Source organism: Microcebus murinus, chromosome 7 (assembly GCF_040939455.1).
Source record: "Microcebus murinus isolate Inina chromosome 7, M.murinus_Inina_mat1.0, whole genome shotgun sequence".
NCBI classification, from domain to species: Eukaryota; Metazoa; Chordata; class Mammalia; order Primates; family Cheirogaleidae; genus Microcebus; species Microcebus murinus.
The window spans coordinates 62,171,362-62,191,928 of NC_134110.1; the positions used below are offsets into that span (position 1 = coordinate 62,171,362).

The 20,567-nt window shown below is 37.0% G+C and overlaps 1 protein-coding gene across 1 annotated transcript in view; it reads right to left on the reverse strand.

The window, feature by feature from the left end:
• The window catches only part of SPAG1 (sperm associated antigen 1), a 73,831-nt gene that overhangs the window by 33,823 nt on the left and 19,441 nt on the right, over window positions 1-20,567 (reverse strand). Inside the window, exons 8-10 of the mRNA XM_076004680.1 lie at window positions 16,513-16,643; window positions 13,111-13,217; window positions 7,870-8,148 (exon numbers count right to left, since the gene is read on the reverse strand). Coding sequence (XP_075860795.1) covers window positions 7,870-8,148; window positions 13,111-13,217; window positions 16,513-16,643 — 517 coding nt within the window. The remainder of the gene's footprint in view (window positions 1-7,869; window positions 8,149-13,110; window positions 13,218-16,512; window positions 16,644-20,567) is intronic.

The window sequence follows — 20,567 nt, forward strand, 5'->3', positions numbered from 1 at the left end:
ATATATATAAAATTAGCCGGGCATGGTGGCGCATGCCTGTAGTCCCAGCTACCCGGGAGGCTGAGGCAGAAGGATCACTCGAGCCCAGGAGTTTGAGGTTGCTGTGAGCTAGGTTGACGCCACGGCACTCACTCTAGCCTGGGCAACAAAGCGAGACTCTGTCTCAAAAAAAAAAAAAAAAAAAAAAAAAAAAACCACAATTATCTAAGTGAAAGTCAGTGAGATCACATTGAGTATAAAATCACGCTAATTAATATAGTTTTCTACACAGCAGAATCACATCCAATGTGGATCTCCAACCAAAAGAGGTTTAATTATTAAAATAATAAAAATATTATTTTATTATATAGATAAATCCCCAGATTGGACTCAGTAGATTATTAGAGCAAGGCCCCACTTTTCATCTGATATCTGCTACTCAAGCCCTCCACTATAAACTGGATGAAAGCACAAATCAGTGTCAGTAGAAACAGTGGTCAATATGGTATTATTTTTGATCCCTTGCATGATATCCCCTCATGTCTAACCAATACTATCATTAAATAGCTGTTTATTTAAAAGTTAATATGGGTCAAGACCTTTACATACATTTTCACTAATCCTAATACCAGGGATTATCATTCCCACTTTATAAACAAGGCAACAGAGACACAAGGAAAAAGCTAAGGAAAGTGTAAACCAACATAACCCAGATTTGAACTGAATGCAAAGCATTCTTTCCTTAAGATTGAAATGGCACTGAACAACAAGAGTCTCTGGAAAGGTAAACAGAGGCCCAAACATGAAAGACTTTTGGGTGTTGGTGAGTATTGGGCTGCCCATGGAACAATGCAAAGGAGCTGTTCAGGAGGTAGCTCCATATGCAGATCAGAGGAGTGGCCTCATCCAGGGACATTGACTTGGGAGTTGCCAGCATATAAATATTTGGGTGTGGACAGAATCACTCCTTTAATGACTCAGAAAAGGCTGGGCATGGTGGCTCATGCCTGTAATCCTAGCACTCTGGGAGGCCGAGGCGGGCAGATTGCTCGAGGTCAGGAGTTCGAAACCAGCCTGAGCAAGAGCAAGACCCCATCTCTACTAAAAATAGAAAGAAATTAATTGGTCAACTAAAAATATATAGAAAAAATTAGCCGGGCATGGTGGCACATGCCTGTAATCCCAGCTACTCAGGAGGCTGAGGCAGTAGGATCGCTTGAGCCCAGGAGTTTGAGGTTGCTGTGAGCTAGGCTGACGCCATGGCACTCACTCTAGCCTGGGCAACAAAGCGAGACTTTGTCTCAAAAAATAAATAAATAAATAAAGACTCAGAAAACACTTTTCCCAGAGAAACACTAACACTTAAAGGATGAGCAGATCAAAACTCTCCAGTATGGATGGAGGAGTGCCAGGAAATGAGAGAAAAACCAGGAGAGCCTACTGCCTCAGAAGCCAAGAGTATCTGGGGAAGAAAGGAGTTCAGCAATAACAAATATCAAAAGAAGGAATAGCCAAAGTGTAGCCCTGGGCAGGGTAGTTTGGGAAGTTGGTAGATGCAAAAATCTTCAACAAAATACTAGCAAACCAGATTTAACAGCATATTAAAAGAATCACATCCCACAACCAAGTGTGATTTATCTCAGGAATACAAACATATTCAACATTAGAAAATCAATCAATGCCAACACATCACATTAACAGAAAAAGTAAAAACAAAACAAAACAAAACCCACATGATCATCACAATTGATGCTGAAAAGGCATTTGACAAAAATCCAACACCCTTTCATGATAAAAACACTCAGAAAACTAGGAACAGAAATGAAATTCCTCAACATGACAAATTATATTTATGAAAAAACCCCAGCTAATATCATATTTGATGGTGAAAGAATCAAAGCTTTCTCCCAAACATCAACAACAGAAAAGGATGCCCTTTTTCACCAATGTTATTTAACACTGTACTAGAAGTTGTAGCCTTATATATTAGGCAAGAAAATGAAATAAAAGGTATCCATATTGGAAAGGAAGAAGTAAAACTATCTCTATTTATAATGACATGATCCTATATATATAGAAAATCCCAAAGAATCCACTCTCTCCCCTCAAAAAACCCTATTAGAGCAAAAAACAAATTTAGCTAAGTTACAAAGTATAAGATCAACACATAAAAATCAGTATCTCTATACACCAGCAATAAACAGTGCAAAAAGGAAATTAAGGAAACAATTATATTTATAATATCATCCAAAAGAATAAGATAACCAGGAATAAATTTAACAAAGGAGATAAAGACTTATATACTGAAAACTCAAAATATTGCTTTAAGAAATTAAAGACTTAAATAAAGAAATTAAAGACTTACAGACATCCTGTAATCATGGATAGGAAGACTTATTGTTGTTAAGGTTAAGATGTCAATACTACCCAATCTACAGATTCGACACAATCCTATGAAAACTTTTTGAAGAAATGGAAGAACCAATCCTGGAATTATAAGGAATCCAGAATAGCCAGAAACAATCTTGAAAAACAAGAACAAAATTGAAGGCCTTACTCTTTTTGATTTCAAAACTTACTAAAAGCTATAGTAATCAAAACAGTGTGGTGATAGCATAAAGACATACATACACATAGGCCACTAGAATAGTAATGAGAATCCAGAAATAAACCCATATATCAATGGCCAACTGCTTGGCAAAGGTGTCACATCTATTCAATAGGGAAAGTGCAGTTTCTTTAACAAATGGTTAAAGAACTGGATTTCCACATACTGAAAACAAACAAAAAACAAAACAGAAAACTAACCAACAAAACCTACTTGGACACTTATCTCAAACCATATTTAAAATTAATCAAAATGGATCAATGACCTAAATCTAAATATGAGAGCTAAAATCATAAAAATCTTAGAAGAAAACATAGGGGTAAATCTTTATGATCTTAGATTTGACAGTGGATTCTTTTTTTTTTTTTTTTTTTTTTTTGAGACAGAGTCTCACTTTTGTTGCCCAGGCTAGAGTGAGTGCCGTGGCGTCAGCCTAGCTCACAGCAACCTCAAACTCCTGGGCTCAAGCGATCCTCCTGCCTCAGCCTCCCAAGTAGCTGGGACTACAGGCATGTACCACCATGCCCGGCTAATTTTTTGTATATATATTTTTAGTTGGTCAATTAATTTCTTTCTATTTTTAGTAGAGACGGGGTCTCGCTCAGGATGGTTTCGAACTCCCAACCTCGAGCAATCCGCCCGCCTCGGCCTCCCAGAGTGCTAGGATTACAGGCGTGAGCCACCGCGCCCGGCCTAACAGTGGATTCTTATATATAATGCCAAAAGCACAAGCAACAAAAGGAAAAAACAATTATCATCAAAATCATCAAAAACATCATCAAAATTAAAACTTTTGTGCATGAAAGGAAATATCAAGAAACTAAAAAGACAACACACAGAATGGGAGGAATATTTACAAATTTACAAATCAAAATTTATAAATCATATGTATAATAACCCCAATTATTGGGTTATTTCCCTGAGAACTAATTATATTGACTAGTCCTCAGGGAAATGCAAATCAAAACCATAAGGAGACACCACTTCACACCCACTATGATGGCTGTAATCAAAAAAGGCAGACAATAAGAAGAATTTGGCAAGATTGTGGAGCAATTGCTTCATACATTGCTGGTGAGAATGTAAAATGGTGTAGACATTTTGGAAAACAATCTACAGTTTCTCAAGAAGTTAAACATAGAGTTACCATACAACCCAACAATTCCACCCCCAAATATATACCCAAGAAAATTTAAAACATCTATTCACACAAAAATTTGTATATAAATGTCCATGACAGCATTATTCATAATGGCCAAAAACTGGACAAACAACCCAACTGTCTATCAACTGATAAAGAAAATGTGGTATCATTCATATAATGCAGTATTATTTATACATAAAAAGGAATGAAGTACTGATAAATGCTGCAACTTAGATGAGCCTTGAAAACATTATGTTAAGGCGGGGCTTGGTGGCTCACGCCTATAATCCTAGCACTCTGGGAGGCCAAGGCGGGTGGATTGCTTGAGGTCAGGAGTTGGAGAAACTAGCCTGATCAAGAGCGAGACCCCGTCTCTACTATAAACAGAAAGAAATTAATTGGCCAACTAATATATATAGAAAAAATTAGCCGGGCATGGTGGCGCATGCCTGTAGTCCCAGCCACTCAGGAGGCTGAGGCAGGAGGATTGCTTGAGCTGAGGGGTTTGAGGTTGCTGTGAGCTAGGCTGATGCCACAGCACTCACTCTAGCCTGGGTAACAAAGCAAGACCCTGTCTCGAAAGAAACAAAATAAAACATTATGATAAGTGGAAGAAGATAGACACAAAAAACTACATATTGTATGATTTCATTTACGTGAAATATTCGGAATAGGAAAATCCATAGCAACAAGAGATTAGTGGTTGCCAGGGGCTAGGGAAAGGGTAATATGGGGAGTAATTGCTAATGAATATGAGATTTCTACACTTGATCTCAGCCAAAAGTTCGAGAAGCAATGAGCATGAGATTCATTTTGGGGATGATAAAAATGTTCTGGAATTAGATAGTAGTAATAGTTGTACAACTTGTGAATGTACTAAAATTCACTGAGTTTGAAAAGGATGAATTTTATGATATATGAAATATATCTCAATTTTTTAAAAAAGAATGCTTATTTCACCTCACCCTTGAAAACAAAGGGTACTCTCTTTTTCCAGCTTGGCCAATGTACTAGGAGAAAAAATAATGTATATTTAATTTTCATTTTCACTAGCAATACAAAATTTATTGATCATTTATATTTCTTCATTAGTGGTTTCTCTGTTCATATGTTTTGCCCACTTTTATACAGGCTCTTCATTCTTTTCTTATTGTTTTCTAAAGACGTTTCATATTATAAAGTTATCAATCCTTTGCCATTTTTCCTAGTTTGTCATTCACTTTTTAGATTTTTTTATAATACCTATGATACACATTTTTCATTTTTGCATAGTTAAAATTATTCACCTTTCTCTTTACAATTTTGTCTATTATTTAATTCTTAGAAGTCCCTGTGTAATTCCTGCCAATTCTAGGACAAGAGAGATACTTATCTATTAATATATTTTATTCTTTTGTTTGTGAGTGACTAATTTTCTTAGATTTCATTTTTAAGTGGGAAATAAGCAACAGTACTGCACAGGGGGTTAAATGCTTGTTTTTTCCCTCTGTTTCTCACAGACTCTTTAAGGAGATAGATGGAATAAATACCAGAGTCCCTGATAGCTACAGTGTGTGATGATGGCCACTCCTTCTAAGTGATCTCTACTGGGGAAGGAAAACACAAATAGATGAGGAGCTTCTAAGAGAAAGCCCACAAACTCAAATTCCCAGATCTAATCATCCTGGCAAACAGACAGGTATTTCTTAACATTAGTCCTTAGAAGGAGAGGTGAAAAAAGCCTGTCAGTTGTCTTACCTCAGTACCTGACACAGGGTAGGTACTCACTAATTGTCAGTTGTTAAATTAAATACATCGGTTATCTTATACCTCAGTCTGGAGGAATTGGGCCTGGCCAGCTGGAGTGGAGCTCATGGAGGAGCAGCATTATCAGCCAACAAAACACAAATTGATGCCTTTTTCCTCGGCCCTGGGGGCTCCCTGGAACAGACCCCATAATGACCAGGAATTCTTTCTTGGAATGTGGTGAGATGGAGAAGCATATGCAAAGATTCCAAATTGATAACTTCCATCTGTGCTTTAACATTCTTTCCTAAAAGTGAGTTGGGTTACTTCTCTCACTTTTCAAGTGAGAGAAGGCTCTAGACCTCTTTTGATACTACATCTAACAACGTAACTTGGTAGAGGTGAGTATAAGCTAGTTTAATTAATTTCATTTCTTCTTAGGCTGAAAAGATTACTTCTCAATTTCCAGACATTTATTCCAACTTATCTTGATTTGCTTTCCTGATAAAAGGGAACTTGTTGGTCTTAATATATATATATATATATATATATATATATATATATATATATATATATATATATTTTTTTTTTTTTTTTTTTTTTTTTGCTAAGAGATGATGAAGTCTTGCTATGTTACCCAGATGTGGCTCAAACTCCTGGGCTCAAGCAATCATCCTGTTTCAGTCTCCTGAGCTCCTGAGTAGCTGCAACTATAGGCACACACAGCTGCACCTGGCAGAGAGAGAGGAACACTCACACACTGCTGGTGGGACTGCAAACTAGTGCAGCCTCTGTGGAAAGGAATATGGAGATACCTTAAAGCAACACAAGTAGATCTTCCATTTGATCCAGCAATCCCATTACTGGGCATCTACCCCAAAATTTATATTCTTTCTAGCGAGACACGTTTGGTTTCTGAATCTTATATATTTTATATATTCCCTAATCTGTAAAATAATTATGAAGGAGCAGGACATGAATGACAGGATCAGAATGGTTCTCTTAAAGCTCTGGCTGTTTGGAGTGCTAAATGGGAATATTGCTTCTCTATGGGACTCACCTTAAAGACAACTGCTTAATTCAGAGAGAAACATCTTATTAATCTGCTAAATGATATTATATTATAACAATCCTAAACCAGATTTCTTTTCTTCCCTTCCTTTTTTTTTTTTTTTTTTTTTTTTTTTGAGACAATGTCTCACTCTGTCACCCAGGCTATAGTATAGTGGCACAATCATAGCTCACTGCAGCTTCAAACTCCTGGCCCCAAGCAATCCTGCTGCCTCAACCTCCCATGTAGGGTAAAGGGAATTATATGGTGGCAAGGCTTTTACATTAACTTTAAGTGGTAAAATACTAATTCTAAGTAGACTGTGGAAAGTTAAATATGTATATTTAAATCCCTAGAGAGAACATTAAAAGAATATACAAACAAATACAGTTTAAAAAAAAGCCTCAATCAAAAACTAAAATAAAAAAACTGAAAAATATTCAAGCCAAATAATAATTTTAAAAAATAGGAAAGTGGAAATAGTAGAAAAAACAGAAAACCAAAATAATACCTAAATACAAGCATATCGATATTGTGACCTAAATATAAACATTAATAATTGTTAATGGGGTAATCATACCAATTATAAGTAAGAGTAAGGATATAGAAGCACACTTTAATGTGTGACAAATATATATATATATACAGATATGAATCCAAAGACAACTGAAGTAGCTATATTAATGTCAGGAAAAGTAGATTTAAAAGCAAGTAAAATTATCAGAGATAGAAAGGGACATTACATAACGATAAAAGGAACAATTGACTAACAAGACGCAGCAACCCTAAATGTGTGTACACGTAACAACAGGACTTCCAAACACATGAAGCAAAAAAGTGATAGAACTAAATGGCAACTGGACAAATCCACAACTACAAACTACAACAGTCCTCTTTCTGTTAGGAATGTAACAAGTACACAGAAAATAAGCAAGGATGAAGAACTGAGCTACACCATCAACCAACTGGTTCTAATTGACCTTTATAGAATACCCCACCCCCAAAACAGCAAAATACATATTCATTAAAACTGCAGATGAAATATACATCAAGAAAGAACATTTTCCAGGAATGCATTCATTTTAGTCATAGAGAGAGAGAGAGCTACCCATACCCATACCCACTTGGAAACCAATGCATTTGCTGCAATCAAGTAGATAGATAAAAAAACAATCACCTATGAGAGATTTCTAAGGTTGACCTGCAAATGGTTTGTGTCACACAGACACAGCCATTTACATTTAAAAGTGATAATCAGGAATTGAGCACTAGAAAAAAGGTGACAGGTTAAGAAGGAAAATGGGTTTGAGAGGTTGTATTAAGCTGCATTAAAAAGATGAGCTAAATTTGCTTGTGGATTCACAAGGCAAAGCTAGATAAAGCTTGGTAGACTAAGAATGTCTGTACAAATAAAAAATTGAGCCAGCTTATCATATAGAAAGGCAGTTCTTTACGTAACCAAAATAGAAAAAATGTTTTACTATTGTCTCCACTGCCATCTTCATGTTTTTCTCCGTCGCCCTTCCCGCCTTCATCTTCCGAGTTTTCTACTTCCTGAATAACCATCCTTTTCCCTTTGGTTTGAGTCTTAGATGCAGGTTCAGAGTTTTTCAGGTCTCTTTCAACCTCTGACAAGGTTTTCTGCAACATAATCACCATATTAAAGAAAATGCTTTCCTTTAATAAAAAAAATCCATTCTTTCAGGTAAAAATATAAAGATATTAAAAATAAATAAAGATAACTAAGATTAAGGCTTTTATGGTGGTGTACTTTCTTTTTCAAAGCAACTTCATTGCTTTGTCTGATTGTAATCATACATGTCCACTGTAAAAAGAAAAAAAAAAAAACTTAGAGTAATAAGTATAAAAAAGAAAAAAATCAGCTGAAATCTTGCTACTCAGATAACACTATTGACATTTTGATGATCATCTTCCTAAGTATGTTTGTATGCACATATATATATACACACAGAGATATATAGTTCTATATAAATTAAATTATGCTATGCATGCTGTTTTCTAAAATGTCAAAAGTTCTGAAATATTTTTTGCCAACTAGAATGAAAAATATATATAGGAAACCATTTTCCTTTCCCCTCTCATTTTCAACAGCTAAATTGAGGTATGATTAACATAAACTGCACACACTTAAAGTACACAAGTTGATAGGTTTTGACATAATAATAAACATACCCATCACTTCCAAATGTTTCTTCCAATTTCCTTGTAATATCTCCCTCTTATCTCTCCCTACCACCACTGTCCTTTTTGTCATCGTGACAGATTAGTTTGTATTTTCTACAATTTTATATAAATAGAATCATATTGCATATACTCTTTTTTGTCTGACTTCTTTAACTCAGAATAATTATTTTGAAATTCATCCATGACGATGTGTGTGTCAATAGTTCATTCCTCTTTATTGCTCATAGTACTCTATTGTATGGATATAATAATTCGTTCATCCATTCACCTGCTAATGGACATTTGAGGCTGTTTTCAGGTTTTGGCAATTACAAATAAAACTACTATAAACATTTGTGCATAAGTCTTTGTATGACTATATACTTGCATTTTTCTTGGGTAAATACCTAGGAGTGAAATGGCTGGGTTATATGGTAGGTATATGTTTTTATGTTTAACATTTTAAGAAACCACCAAACTGTTTTCCAAAGTGGTGGTATCATTTTATAGTCCCAAGAATTTCAGTTCTTCTGTGTTCTCAACAACTCTTGGTATGGTAAGTCTTTTTAATTTTAGGTATTATAACAGGTGTATAGTGGTATCTCATTGAGGTTTTAAGTTTATAACACTCTAATGATATTGAGCATCTTTTTTTTTCAAAATATTAAGGGGATACAAATGTTGTTGGTTACATGGATCACTTTTGTAATGCTTGAGTCACGGCTATAGGTGTGCCCATCACCCAGATACTGTTTACTGTACCTATTAGGTAGGTTTCTGCCCTTCCCCTCCAGCCCCTCCCTGCTGCTTGATTTCCACTGCGTTTTACTTTCCTCTGTGTACATGAGTGCTCATCAGTTAGTTCCAATTTAATAATGAGTACATGTGGAGCTGGTTTTTCCAATCTTGAGATACTTCACTTAGGAGAATGGTCTCTAGTTCTATCCAAATTGTTGCAAAAGGCATTAATCCATCCTTTTATGGCTGAGTAGTACTCCATGGTATACATATACCACATTTTATTAATCTACTCATGAATGATGGGCACTTGGGTTGATTCCACATCTTTGCAATTGTGAATTGTGCTACAATAAACATTTGAGTGCAGGTGTCTTTTTGATAGAAAGATTTCTTTTCCTTTGGATAGATACCCAGTAGTGGAATTGCTGGATCAAATGGTAGGTCTACTTTTAGTTTCTTTGAGGAATCTTCATAATGTTTTCCACAGGGGTTGTACTAATTTGCAATCCCACCAACAGTGTATAAGTGTTCCATTCTCTCTGCATTGTGCCAGCATCTATTGTTTTTGGATTTTTAACAAAAAGCCATTCTAACAGGGGTAAGGTGCTATCTCATTGTGGTTTTAATTGCATTTCCCTTATGATTAGTGACGTTGAGCATTTTTTCATATGTTTATTAGCCATTTGTCTATCTTCTTTTGAAAAGCTTCTGTTCATGTTTTTGGTCCACCTTTTAATGGTGATGTTTATTTTCCTCACTGATTTGCTTGAGTTCTTTATAGATTCTGGTTATTAGCCCTTTATCGGATGTATAACTTGTGAATATTTTCTGTTCTACAGGTTGTCTGTCTGCTCTGTTGATTGTTTCCTTAGCTGTGCAGAAGCTTTTTAGTTTAATCAAATCCTGTTTATTTATTTTTATTGTTACTGTAATTGCAATTGGGGTCTTATTCATAAACTCTTTGCCTAGGCCAGTATCTAGAAGAGTTTTTCCTACATTTTTCCTCTAGAATTTTTATGGTTTTATGCCTTATATTTAAGTCTTTTGTCCATCTTAAATTAATTTTTGTGAGTGACAAGAGATTTAGATCCTATTTCATTCTTCTGTGTGTGGCTATCCAATTTTCCCAGCACCATTTATTGAATAGGGTTTCTTTTCCCCAGTGTATATTGTTGTCTGTTTGTCAAAGGTCAGTTGGTTGTAGGTAGGTGATTTTATATCTGGGTTCTCTATTCTTTGTTTCATTGGTCTATGTCTTTATTTTTGTACCAACACAATGCTGTTTTGGTTACTACAGCCTTGTAGTATAGTTTAAAGTCTGGTAATGTGATGCCTCCAGTTTGTTCATTCTTTTTCCTTAAAATTGCTTTGGGCAATTTTATACTCAGGATGAGCATCTTTTCATGTGTTTATATTCAATCCACATATCTCTTTTGATGAAGTGTCAAATGTTTTGCTTACTTATACTTTGGCTGCTTGTTTTCTCATTATTGAGTTTTGAAAGTTCTTTATATATTCTTGATACAAATCCTTTGTTGGATTCATGGATTCATGATTTTGCAAACATTTTCTTCCAGTCTGTGCCTTGTCTTTTTTTTTTTTTTTTTTTTTGAGATAGAGTCTTGCTCTGTTGCCCCACAATGGCATCATCATCATAGCTCTCTGCAACCTCAAACTCCTGGGTTCAAACGATCCTCCTGCCTCAGCCTCCTAAGTAGCTGAGACCATAGGCATCCTTGCCTCGGCCTCCCAGAGTGTTAGGATTACAGGCATGAGCCACTGCACCCAGCCTGTGGCTTGTCTTTTTATTCTTCTAATAATGGTTTTCAAAGAGCAGGCATTTTTAATTCTGATGAAGTCAAATTTGTCAACTCTTTTATGAATTATAATTTTCATGCCATATGTAATAAATATTTGTCTAATCCAAGCTCATAAAAATTTTCTCTTATGTTTTCTTCTAAAACTTTTATAATTTAGGTTTTACATTAAAGTATATGATCCATTTTAAGTTAAGCTTTGCATATGGTTAAGAAAAAATGCATTTGGCCTAAAACATAACATGAAATTGTGTTGAGTGGTAAAAATTTTTTTTTTCTGAGACAGAATCTTACTTTGTTGTCCAGGCTAGAATGAGTGTTTATTTTTTTGAGACAGAGTCTCACTTTGTTGCCCAGGCTAGAGTGAGTGCTGTGGCATCAGCCTAGCTCACAGCAACCTCAAACTCCTGGGCTCAAGTGATCCTCCTGCCTCAGCCTCCCAAGTAGCTGGGACTACAGGCATGCGCCACCATGCCCGGCTAATTTTTTTCTATATATATTAGTTGGCCAATTAATTTCTTTCTATTTGTTGTAGAGACGGGGTCTCGCTCTTGCTCAGGCTGGTTTCGAACTCCTGACCTCGAGCAATCCACCCGCCTCAGCCTCCCAGAGAGCTAAGATTACAGGTGTGAGCCACCATGCCTGGCCTGAGTAGTAAAATTAAAGGTGGTTTTCCTTGTTTCAATTTTTTTTATTTTACAAACTGTTATATTAACTTTTTAATAAACATAACCATTATAAAAAGGAAATACTATGGGGAAAAGATGTGTTCCTAAACTAGGCCCTAAACCTAATCCACTGAAATGCTGACTTGACAAATCAGCTGATACACTAGGGACACTAGCTGCCACTTGGAGAGAGTGTAACAGATTACCTGATAGGTGTATGTGGAAACTCAATGACAACTTATTATTGGAAGACAATTCTCCATGGGTTTCTCCTATTTCTGACTACACTGAGAGCAAAAATGGTACTAAACCATCTTAATTCTGGACATCTTTACAATGTTTGCCTTGGAAAACAGAAACAGCATTTACCTGCAGAGGAGACAGCAGATTTGTTTGCTCTACAGTATAACAAAGATATACTTCCCTCCGGAGCAGAAGTTGGACAGGTCTGCTTACAGCCCATTATAAAAGATGAGGTGTTCCTAAATTTTGCATTCATTAATTATCACACAAACCCACGGAGTGTACAACACCCATCGGGGCCACTGTGTCACCCCTGTGGGACTTGGGAGCCACAGGAACTGACATGAATGAGAAACTCATCTGCTTTATGTGCCGTTGAGTAACAAAGGCCTTTGTGTCTAACCCAGGATATCTTGTACCCTTTGCTAAGCCACCTTATTAATTTGCAAGTAGGGTAAAATCTCAGTTGTTGACACTCACTTCTACTCTTTAGGCTTTAACACAGATCCCGGAAGTGCATATCAGAGTCACTCTGCTCAGCCAGGTAGTGCATGCTATCAATAATGCTATGTTTACCATGCTAGCTACAAAGAGAAACATTGTTCTGTGGCCATGGAGCTCACACCAATCCTACCTAGGAAACTTCTATACCACCCCACATAATAAATAAAGTGAGATTAGCTCAGAGAAAAACACTGCCTACAACACTAGAAGAAAGAGAAAAATTAAATATTTGTCACTCAGAGGTAGGTTATAGTTTTGGAAAAAAATTGTCAAGAGCCTGGTTTCTTTCACTTTGTCAAGATTTTGGGGTGTCTGTGATATACCTACCTTTTAAAGCTGTGACCTCTCCCTCACCATAATTTATTCAGCAAGATTGATACCATTTTAACATAAATATAGAAATAGCCAACTACAGAATTAGGTGAGAAATTACTTTCTGCACCTACCTTGGCCAAATCATTATCGGGTTCAACATCCAGTACTTTACTCAAATCTTCTATAGCTTCCTGTAGCTTGTTTTGATGTTGATATGTAGTAGCACGACGCAGAAGAGCTGAAAATTTGCCGGAATAAAAGTTATATTTTTTATCTTATGGTATTATGGTTATAACATATTTTACAAGTTCAAGAATATAAGTAGCACAGAACACTTTAGCATGTAATTATGGAAAAGTTAACTACACCCATTTTCATGTATTTACACACATAGAAAATGATACTGAAATAAACAGAAGGGGCAGCTGTCCTCTCATGTGACCCTCTGGTAGCCCCAGGCTCTACCAGCTTCTCCAAGGGCTAAGAGACTTCATATCCAACCTTTCACAGGTATCACATTGTGTTGCAATATCAGGAAGCTTTTGATTAAACGTTTTCCTTCTTATAATCATAGCTAGTATTATTTTGCCACTTTTTGAAAACTTAGAGAATCCCTTATTAAAATTTAGTATATTAGTGACCAGCATCTAGCTCAGAATATGGTTCATTAGTGCTATTTGTATAGCATCTCTAAAGTCATTAGAAGGAGTTACTGCACACAGGAAACAGAGAATCCTGATGACTAAGTCAGCTAGACTCAGAAATTGAGCACTTTGGTAATTTGTATCATTTATTTTGGGTAGCTTTCAACACATAATTTGATAATTATTTAATACTGAGCATGAATGCCTCTGAGCATAATGCCTCATTATCCATTATACAGTAAGAGAAGTTTGTGTAAAAAGCCATTATTTTGAAAAGAATAAAGTTGGGTAATTCTCAAAAGTGAGAAATTTATACTGACATATTTTAATAATGTATTTTAAAACATAGTTATAAGGCTGGGCATGGTGGCTCATGTCTATAATCCTAGCATTCTGGGAGGCTGAGGTGAAGTGGGCGGATCGCTCAAGGTCAGGAGTTCGAGACAAGGCTGAGCAAGGGTGAGACACCTGTCTCTACTAAAAATAGAAAGAAATTATCTGGCCAACTAAAAATATATAGAAAAATTAGCTGGGCAGGGTGGCACATGCCTGTAGTCCCAGCTACTTGGAAGGCTGAGGCAGAAGGATTGCTTGAGCCCAGGAGTTTGAGGTTGCTGTGAGCCACGCTGATGCCACGACACTCTAGCCTGGGCAACAAGTGAGACTCTGTCTCAACAAACAAAACAAAACAAACCACAGTTATAAATTTGATTTATTTTGATATTAGTCAAAATAATTTATTTTGATTTTAGTCTTAGAATGAGCCATGAAAATCTAAAGGATAAATCATTTTGTTATAAATTTAATCAAAATTGTAGCATTGTGCCTTGTGTATAGTTTTGGTATTGCTAATGCTACTCAGATTTCTGAACAGAATTTCCATGAAGAAACATTCATGATATAACAATTACCTTTTTTTTTTAACTTTTTATTTTGAAATAATTTGAGATTTACAGAAAAGTTGTGAAGATAGTACAGAGAGTTCCTGGGTACCTTCACTCAGCTTCCCCTAATACTAACATCTTCCAGAACCACAGTACATTTGCCAAATCTCAGAAACTAACATGGGCACAGTACTATTACCCAAACTACAGACTCTATTTGGATTTTACCAGTTTTTCGGCTTATGTCCTTTTTTTAGTTCCAGGATGGAACCCAAGGTAACACACTGTATTTAGAACAATTATCTTTTGAAATAAAAATAAAAAAACTTTGAAAGTTATTTATTCACTTAAGCAAACATAAGATTTCTTAATGTTTTATGGCTATTCTCTTTAATACATTTGGTTCTGCTAATTTGTTCTTTAATGGTGAAGATTCGAGTACTTAAGAAATAACTCAAACAAAGAAGAATTCAAACAGGCTGGGGCAGTGGCTCACGCCTGTAATCCTAGCACTCTGGGAGGCTGAGGTGGGCAGATTGCTCGAGGTCAGGAGTTCAAAACGAGCCTGAGCAAGAGTGAGACCCCGACTGTACTATAAATAGAAAGAAATTAATTGGCCAACTAATATATATATATAGAAAAAATTAGCCGGGCATGGTAGTGCATGCCTGTAATCCCAGTTACTTGGGAGGCTGAGGCAGGAGGATTGCATGAGCCCAGGAGTTTGAGGTTGCTGTGAGCTAGGGTGATGCCACAGCACTCACTCTAGTCTGGGCAACAAAGTGAGACTCTGTCTCAAAAGAAAAAAAAAAAGAAAGAATTGAAACATAAGCCATCCCAGTGGCAGAAGAATAGCACAGCAGTTCAATACGGGCCCTGGAATCTGCTGTCCAGTGCTGAGTGCTGGCTCTGTCATTTGTTAGCCATGTGATCTTGGGTGAATTGCTTAATATGTCTGTGCCTGGTTTCTTCCTTTGTAAAATGAGTGTGCTAATAACAGTGTCTGCATCTCAATGAGGCTGTTGTTAAAATTAATAGAGTTAATACATATAAAGTACTTGGCGTAGGGCCTGACAGAACAGTGGTGGGGGCCCAGAGGAAATGGCAACGCCTTTGCCAGGCACTTGCCTAGAGCTGGGAGCCCATCCGTACTCTGTGAGAGACCCGTTTGCACAAAATACAGGCCCAAGAGGACTTTATTGTTAAATGGAGGGCAGTCCATGACAATGACAGTGGCAGCTGATATATCAGGCTCCCACTTAGCACACCCATGGTTTTTGCTCTCTTAACAATGTAGGTACAAAGGTGTATAGTCCATGTGAAAAAAATTAAGTGTTTATATTTATTTGAATCCATAAATGCTTAAGAAATATAATGTGTCTGTTATGATGTACATCACTCCCTCTTGGAATGATTCCTTCTTGATAGCAGCAGAATTTGACTTGAATCCTTCAGGCTTTACCCAAGGCAAGGTGGTCAGTCGCAGAGACAGGGAATCAAGACAAGAGTCCAGATTTTGGTGGGAAGATGTATCAGTTTTGGACAAGTTTAATTTGAAATTAAAGTATTATCAATTTAAAATTTAAAATAAATTATATATAGCCATCTAGGTGAAAATACCCACAAAGAAGCTGCTAGAGGATGCTAGAGCTCTAGTGTGGGCTTACTATTTTATTATATTAATAAACAGCAGAAAATCTATATTAATTATACTTAATTTTTTTTTTTTTGGATAAAAAGACAATTCAAATGTAAGCTGGAGGTATTTCCCTTTAAGAAAAAAAACATATTTTATTCAGTCTTCTGAGATTATAAGCTACCTCAGTATAAATAATCAGGGACTTAAATTCCAAGTTAAACTTAGAAGTAAATTTATGAAGGTGGTGATTCACATCTAGAAATTCGAGTTTATCTGAAATATTTTTTATGTAAACATACGTGTCTATAAATGGTCTTTAATGGGTCCTGGTGTAATTTTAAAAGCATTCTATGAATATTTTTTTACCCTTTATGTTTCCAGGCTCTAACTCCAAGACCTTTTCACAATCCTGAAAAGCACTATTCCAGTTCTGTAATTTGATTTCTGCTTGAGCTCGATTGTTATAGGCAGCTACAGTGGGAAGTGCTGATATGCTCCTATAAAAGAAACATTAATGGCAAGAAGCAGGCATAAGTTAAACGAAAGAATATAAAGAAACTCAAGTTAAGCTGTAAATTAAAAAATTATAGGCTTTGTATAGGCTGAATTGTTCCCCTAAAAATTCGTATGTTGAAGTCCTAACTCCATAGTACCTTAGAATGTGACAGTATTTGGAGACAGGATCTTTAAAGAGGTGACTAAGGTTAAAAGAAGTCATGAGAATGGGCCCTAATCCAATAAGACTGGTGTCCTTTTTGTTTTCTTTTTTTGAGACAGAGTCTCGCTTTGTTGCCCAGGCTAGAGTGAGTGCCGTGGCATCAGCCTAGCTCACAGCAACCTCAAACTCCTGGGCTCATGCAATCCTTTTGCCTCAGCCTCCCGAGTAGCTGGGACTACAGGCATGCGCCACCATGCCCTGCCAATTTTTTCTATATATATTAGTTGGCCAATTAATTTATTTCTATTTATAGTAGAGACGGGGGTCTCACTCTTGCTCAGGCTGGTTTTGAACTCCTGACCTCAAGCAATCTGCCCGCCTCAGCCTCCCAGAGTGCTAGGATTACAGGCGTGAGCCACCACGCCTGGCCAAGACTGGTGTCCTTAAAGAAGAGGATGTTAGGGTGCTGGTGCAGTGGCTCAATGCCTGTAATCCCAGCACTTTAGGAGGCCAAGGCAGGAGGACTGCTTGAAGCAAGGAGTTCGAGATCAACCTGGGAAACATGGTGAGACTCTGTCCCACCCAAATTGAAAACTTAGCCAGGTATGGTAGTTTGTACCTGTGGTCCCAGCTACTTGGGAGGCTGAGGCAGGAAGATTGCTTGAGCCCAGGAGTTGTAGATTACATTGAGCTATGACTGCACCACTGCACTCCAGCCTGGGTGCCAGAGGGAGACCCTGTTAAAAAAAGAAAATGAAAGAAAGAAAGAAAAAGGAAAAAAAAATAAGATCATATTAGGACACAGACGTGTATGGATAGACCATGTGAAGACACAGAGGGAAGACAGCCACTCACAAGCCAAGGAAACAGGTCTTAGAAGAAACCAACCCTGCCAACATCTTGATTTCATAGCCTCTAGTACTGGGAGAAAATACATTTCTCCTCTTTAAGCCACTCAGTCTGTGCTACTTTGTTATGGCAACCCTAGCAAACTAATACAGCCTATAACAGCAAAAGTAATAAAATACAATTCTACAAACAAAAGAAATCAACATTTAAATAAATGCTTAAAAATCCAGTTAATAGATTTAAAGTTGACTTAGGCTTTAGAAGTGACATGGGAATTTAAATACCCATGGATTGCCTAAAAAACCAGTTTAGTTAACATTAAATATCAAACATACTTTTTGACTCTTTGGGAACAATATTCTAGTTTAAAAAATATGGAGCAATCAATCACAATATCTTTTATTCAGCTGTTATTGTGTTAATAGAAACAAATTAGTTTGTAATCTAAAAGTACATTTAACTCTAAAGAAATGATCATGAAGTTAATAGAAGAAACTTAATTGAAGGGAACAGAGGAGAGTAGTCAGCGGGGTGAGGAATACAGACTTCAAGAGAGCAAATTTTGCTAGATTAAGGATGTAAGTACAAAATAATTAATGAAAAAATTTAAAAATATATCTGGCTGTTGCTTAGAAAATTGATTTGGAATGCCATGAAATAATGAATACCCAGACATAAGAAAGACAGGGGTATTGGTACACTGAATTTACTAATTCCAGAAGATGAATAGAGGGTGAAAATGGAAAAGTCCCAAAAAGGATCATAATTTACTAAGATCATTAAAAATAAATATTTAATATAAAGAAATTACACAGTTGAGTAGAGACCACACATGGAAAATACATGTAAGAGTACCTGACACTGAGTGCTTCCCACAGGCCAGGCACTAAGCACTTTACATACATACTATTAGGGACAGGTGCAGGTTGGCAGCGCTAACCACAGGAAAAGAGGAGGGGGGATGAATATGAGGAGGCCAATGAGCATCTAGAACCAAACCTGCAAGAGCAGGAGCTTGAGGTTAGGGACTTTTCCCGGCCAGGAGCATTCGCAGAAACTAGAAGCTCACAACCAAAGGTAACCTTTCCCCATTAACATACTTTAGCATACTAAAAATCACAGCCACCAGCACCACAAGTTTACAAATGTCATGGCAACCTCTGGAAGTTACCCTATAAGTATAAAACTGGGGAGAGCCCTTAGCTACAAGAACTCTCCACATTTTCCCAGAAAGATAATGAATGCTCTGCCCACCATTTAGCATATCATAAGGTATAGACATAAAAGTAGAAGTATGTTAAGACCCCAGGGTCTTCTCCACTCCCAGAGACAGACCCTGGGACCAACTTTCACTTTGTATCCTTAACTTTGCAACAAAGGCTGCTTGTATGGAAGAGCTTCATGTCTGTCCTCATTCCATCCCACTGGCTTTGCTTGCGAGTCTTCTATGCAAGGAGCCAAAGCACCAGGACAACCCTCCAACACAAACACACCTGACACTACTCATTTAATCCTCATTTATAATAATACTGCTCTTCTCATTTTACAGATGAAAAAACAGATGCAAGGCCGGGGGCGGTGGCTCACGCCTGTAATCCTAGCACTCTGGGAGGCCAAGGCGGGAGGATTGTTTGAGCTCAGGAATTCGAGACCAGCCTGAGCAAGAGCGAGATCCCTGCCTCTACTAAAAATAAAAACAAATTGATTGGCCAACTAAAAATATATAGGAAAAATTAGCCGGACATGGTGGCGCATGCCTGTAGTCCCAGCTACTCGAGAGGCTGAGGTGGGAGGATTGCTTGAGCCCAGGAGTTGGAGGTTGCTGTGAGCTAGGCTGACGCCACAGCACTCACTCTAGCCTGGGCAACAAAGTGAGACTCTGTCTCAAAAAAAAAAGATGCAATAGGAAGGTTAAATAATGTGCCCATAGCCACAAACTAGTAACTGGTAGAGTAAAAATTCAAACCCAGACAGCCTGCTCTCTTTACCACGTTATCCTGTCTTCCAATACATTCTTTTATTTAATCTTCACAGAAGCTGTGAAATAGGCACTACTAGAGCCTCATCACATGAAGGAAACTAAGACGAGAGAGGCAGACAATCTGCCCAACGTCAGAAAGTGGTAGTCTGAGTTCCTTTAACCATCACATCATAGTATGCTGTTTTAGTTCTTCAACTATATGACTCCTCAAAAGAAGACGTTAAGGTTATTTTCCCCTGTAACAGACAAGAGAATCTCCACTGGCAGAAATCTACAAGAAAAGAGAGACTAGTATTAAGGCTGACATCCACCTATCTGAACAGGGGAGGCTGTCCTGGATGAACGATCCATCCGATGTCTTCTTTACCTTATGTGTTCATTCAAACAGTCTGAGACAAACTTCTTTAGAGACACAAACAACACTGAAAAAAAAATCTATCTTCTTTCCAAAGGTTGAAAAAAGATTGAACAGAGTATAGCACTAAGTTGGCATTAGTGTTTCTATAAGCATAGTTTGTCTGTAACAACTTTTTATGAACTTATTCTATTTTTCATAGACTATTAAGAACTTTAAAAGTTCCTAACAACAAGTATTTGTTGAACATCTACTACAACCAGGTACTATGCTGGGCATTGGGGATACAATGGTGTAAACAATCTTAACAAGTGGGTTCTGATCTTACACAGCTTACAGTCCAGTTAGTATCAAATCACACAAACGTAAATTGTACTTCCAGCAAATGCTACAAAGGAGTGGTAAGATTGCTATAAGAGCCTATAAAATTGGGGCGTGAGGTAGATAGGGTGGGATGGAAATTTAATCTAGTCTGGAAGGTCAGGGAAGACTTCTCCAAAGAATCAAGTCATGGGCTAAGATCTAAAGGATAAGTTAGAATTAACTAGATAACGAGAGGAGGGAAGAGCATTTTAGAT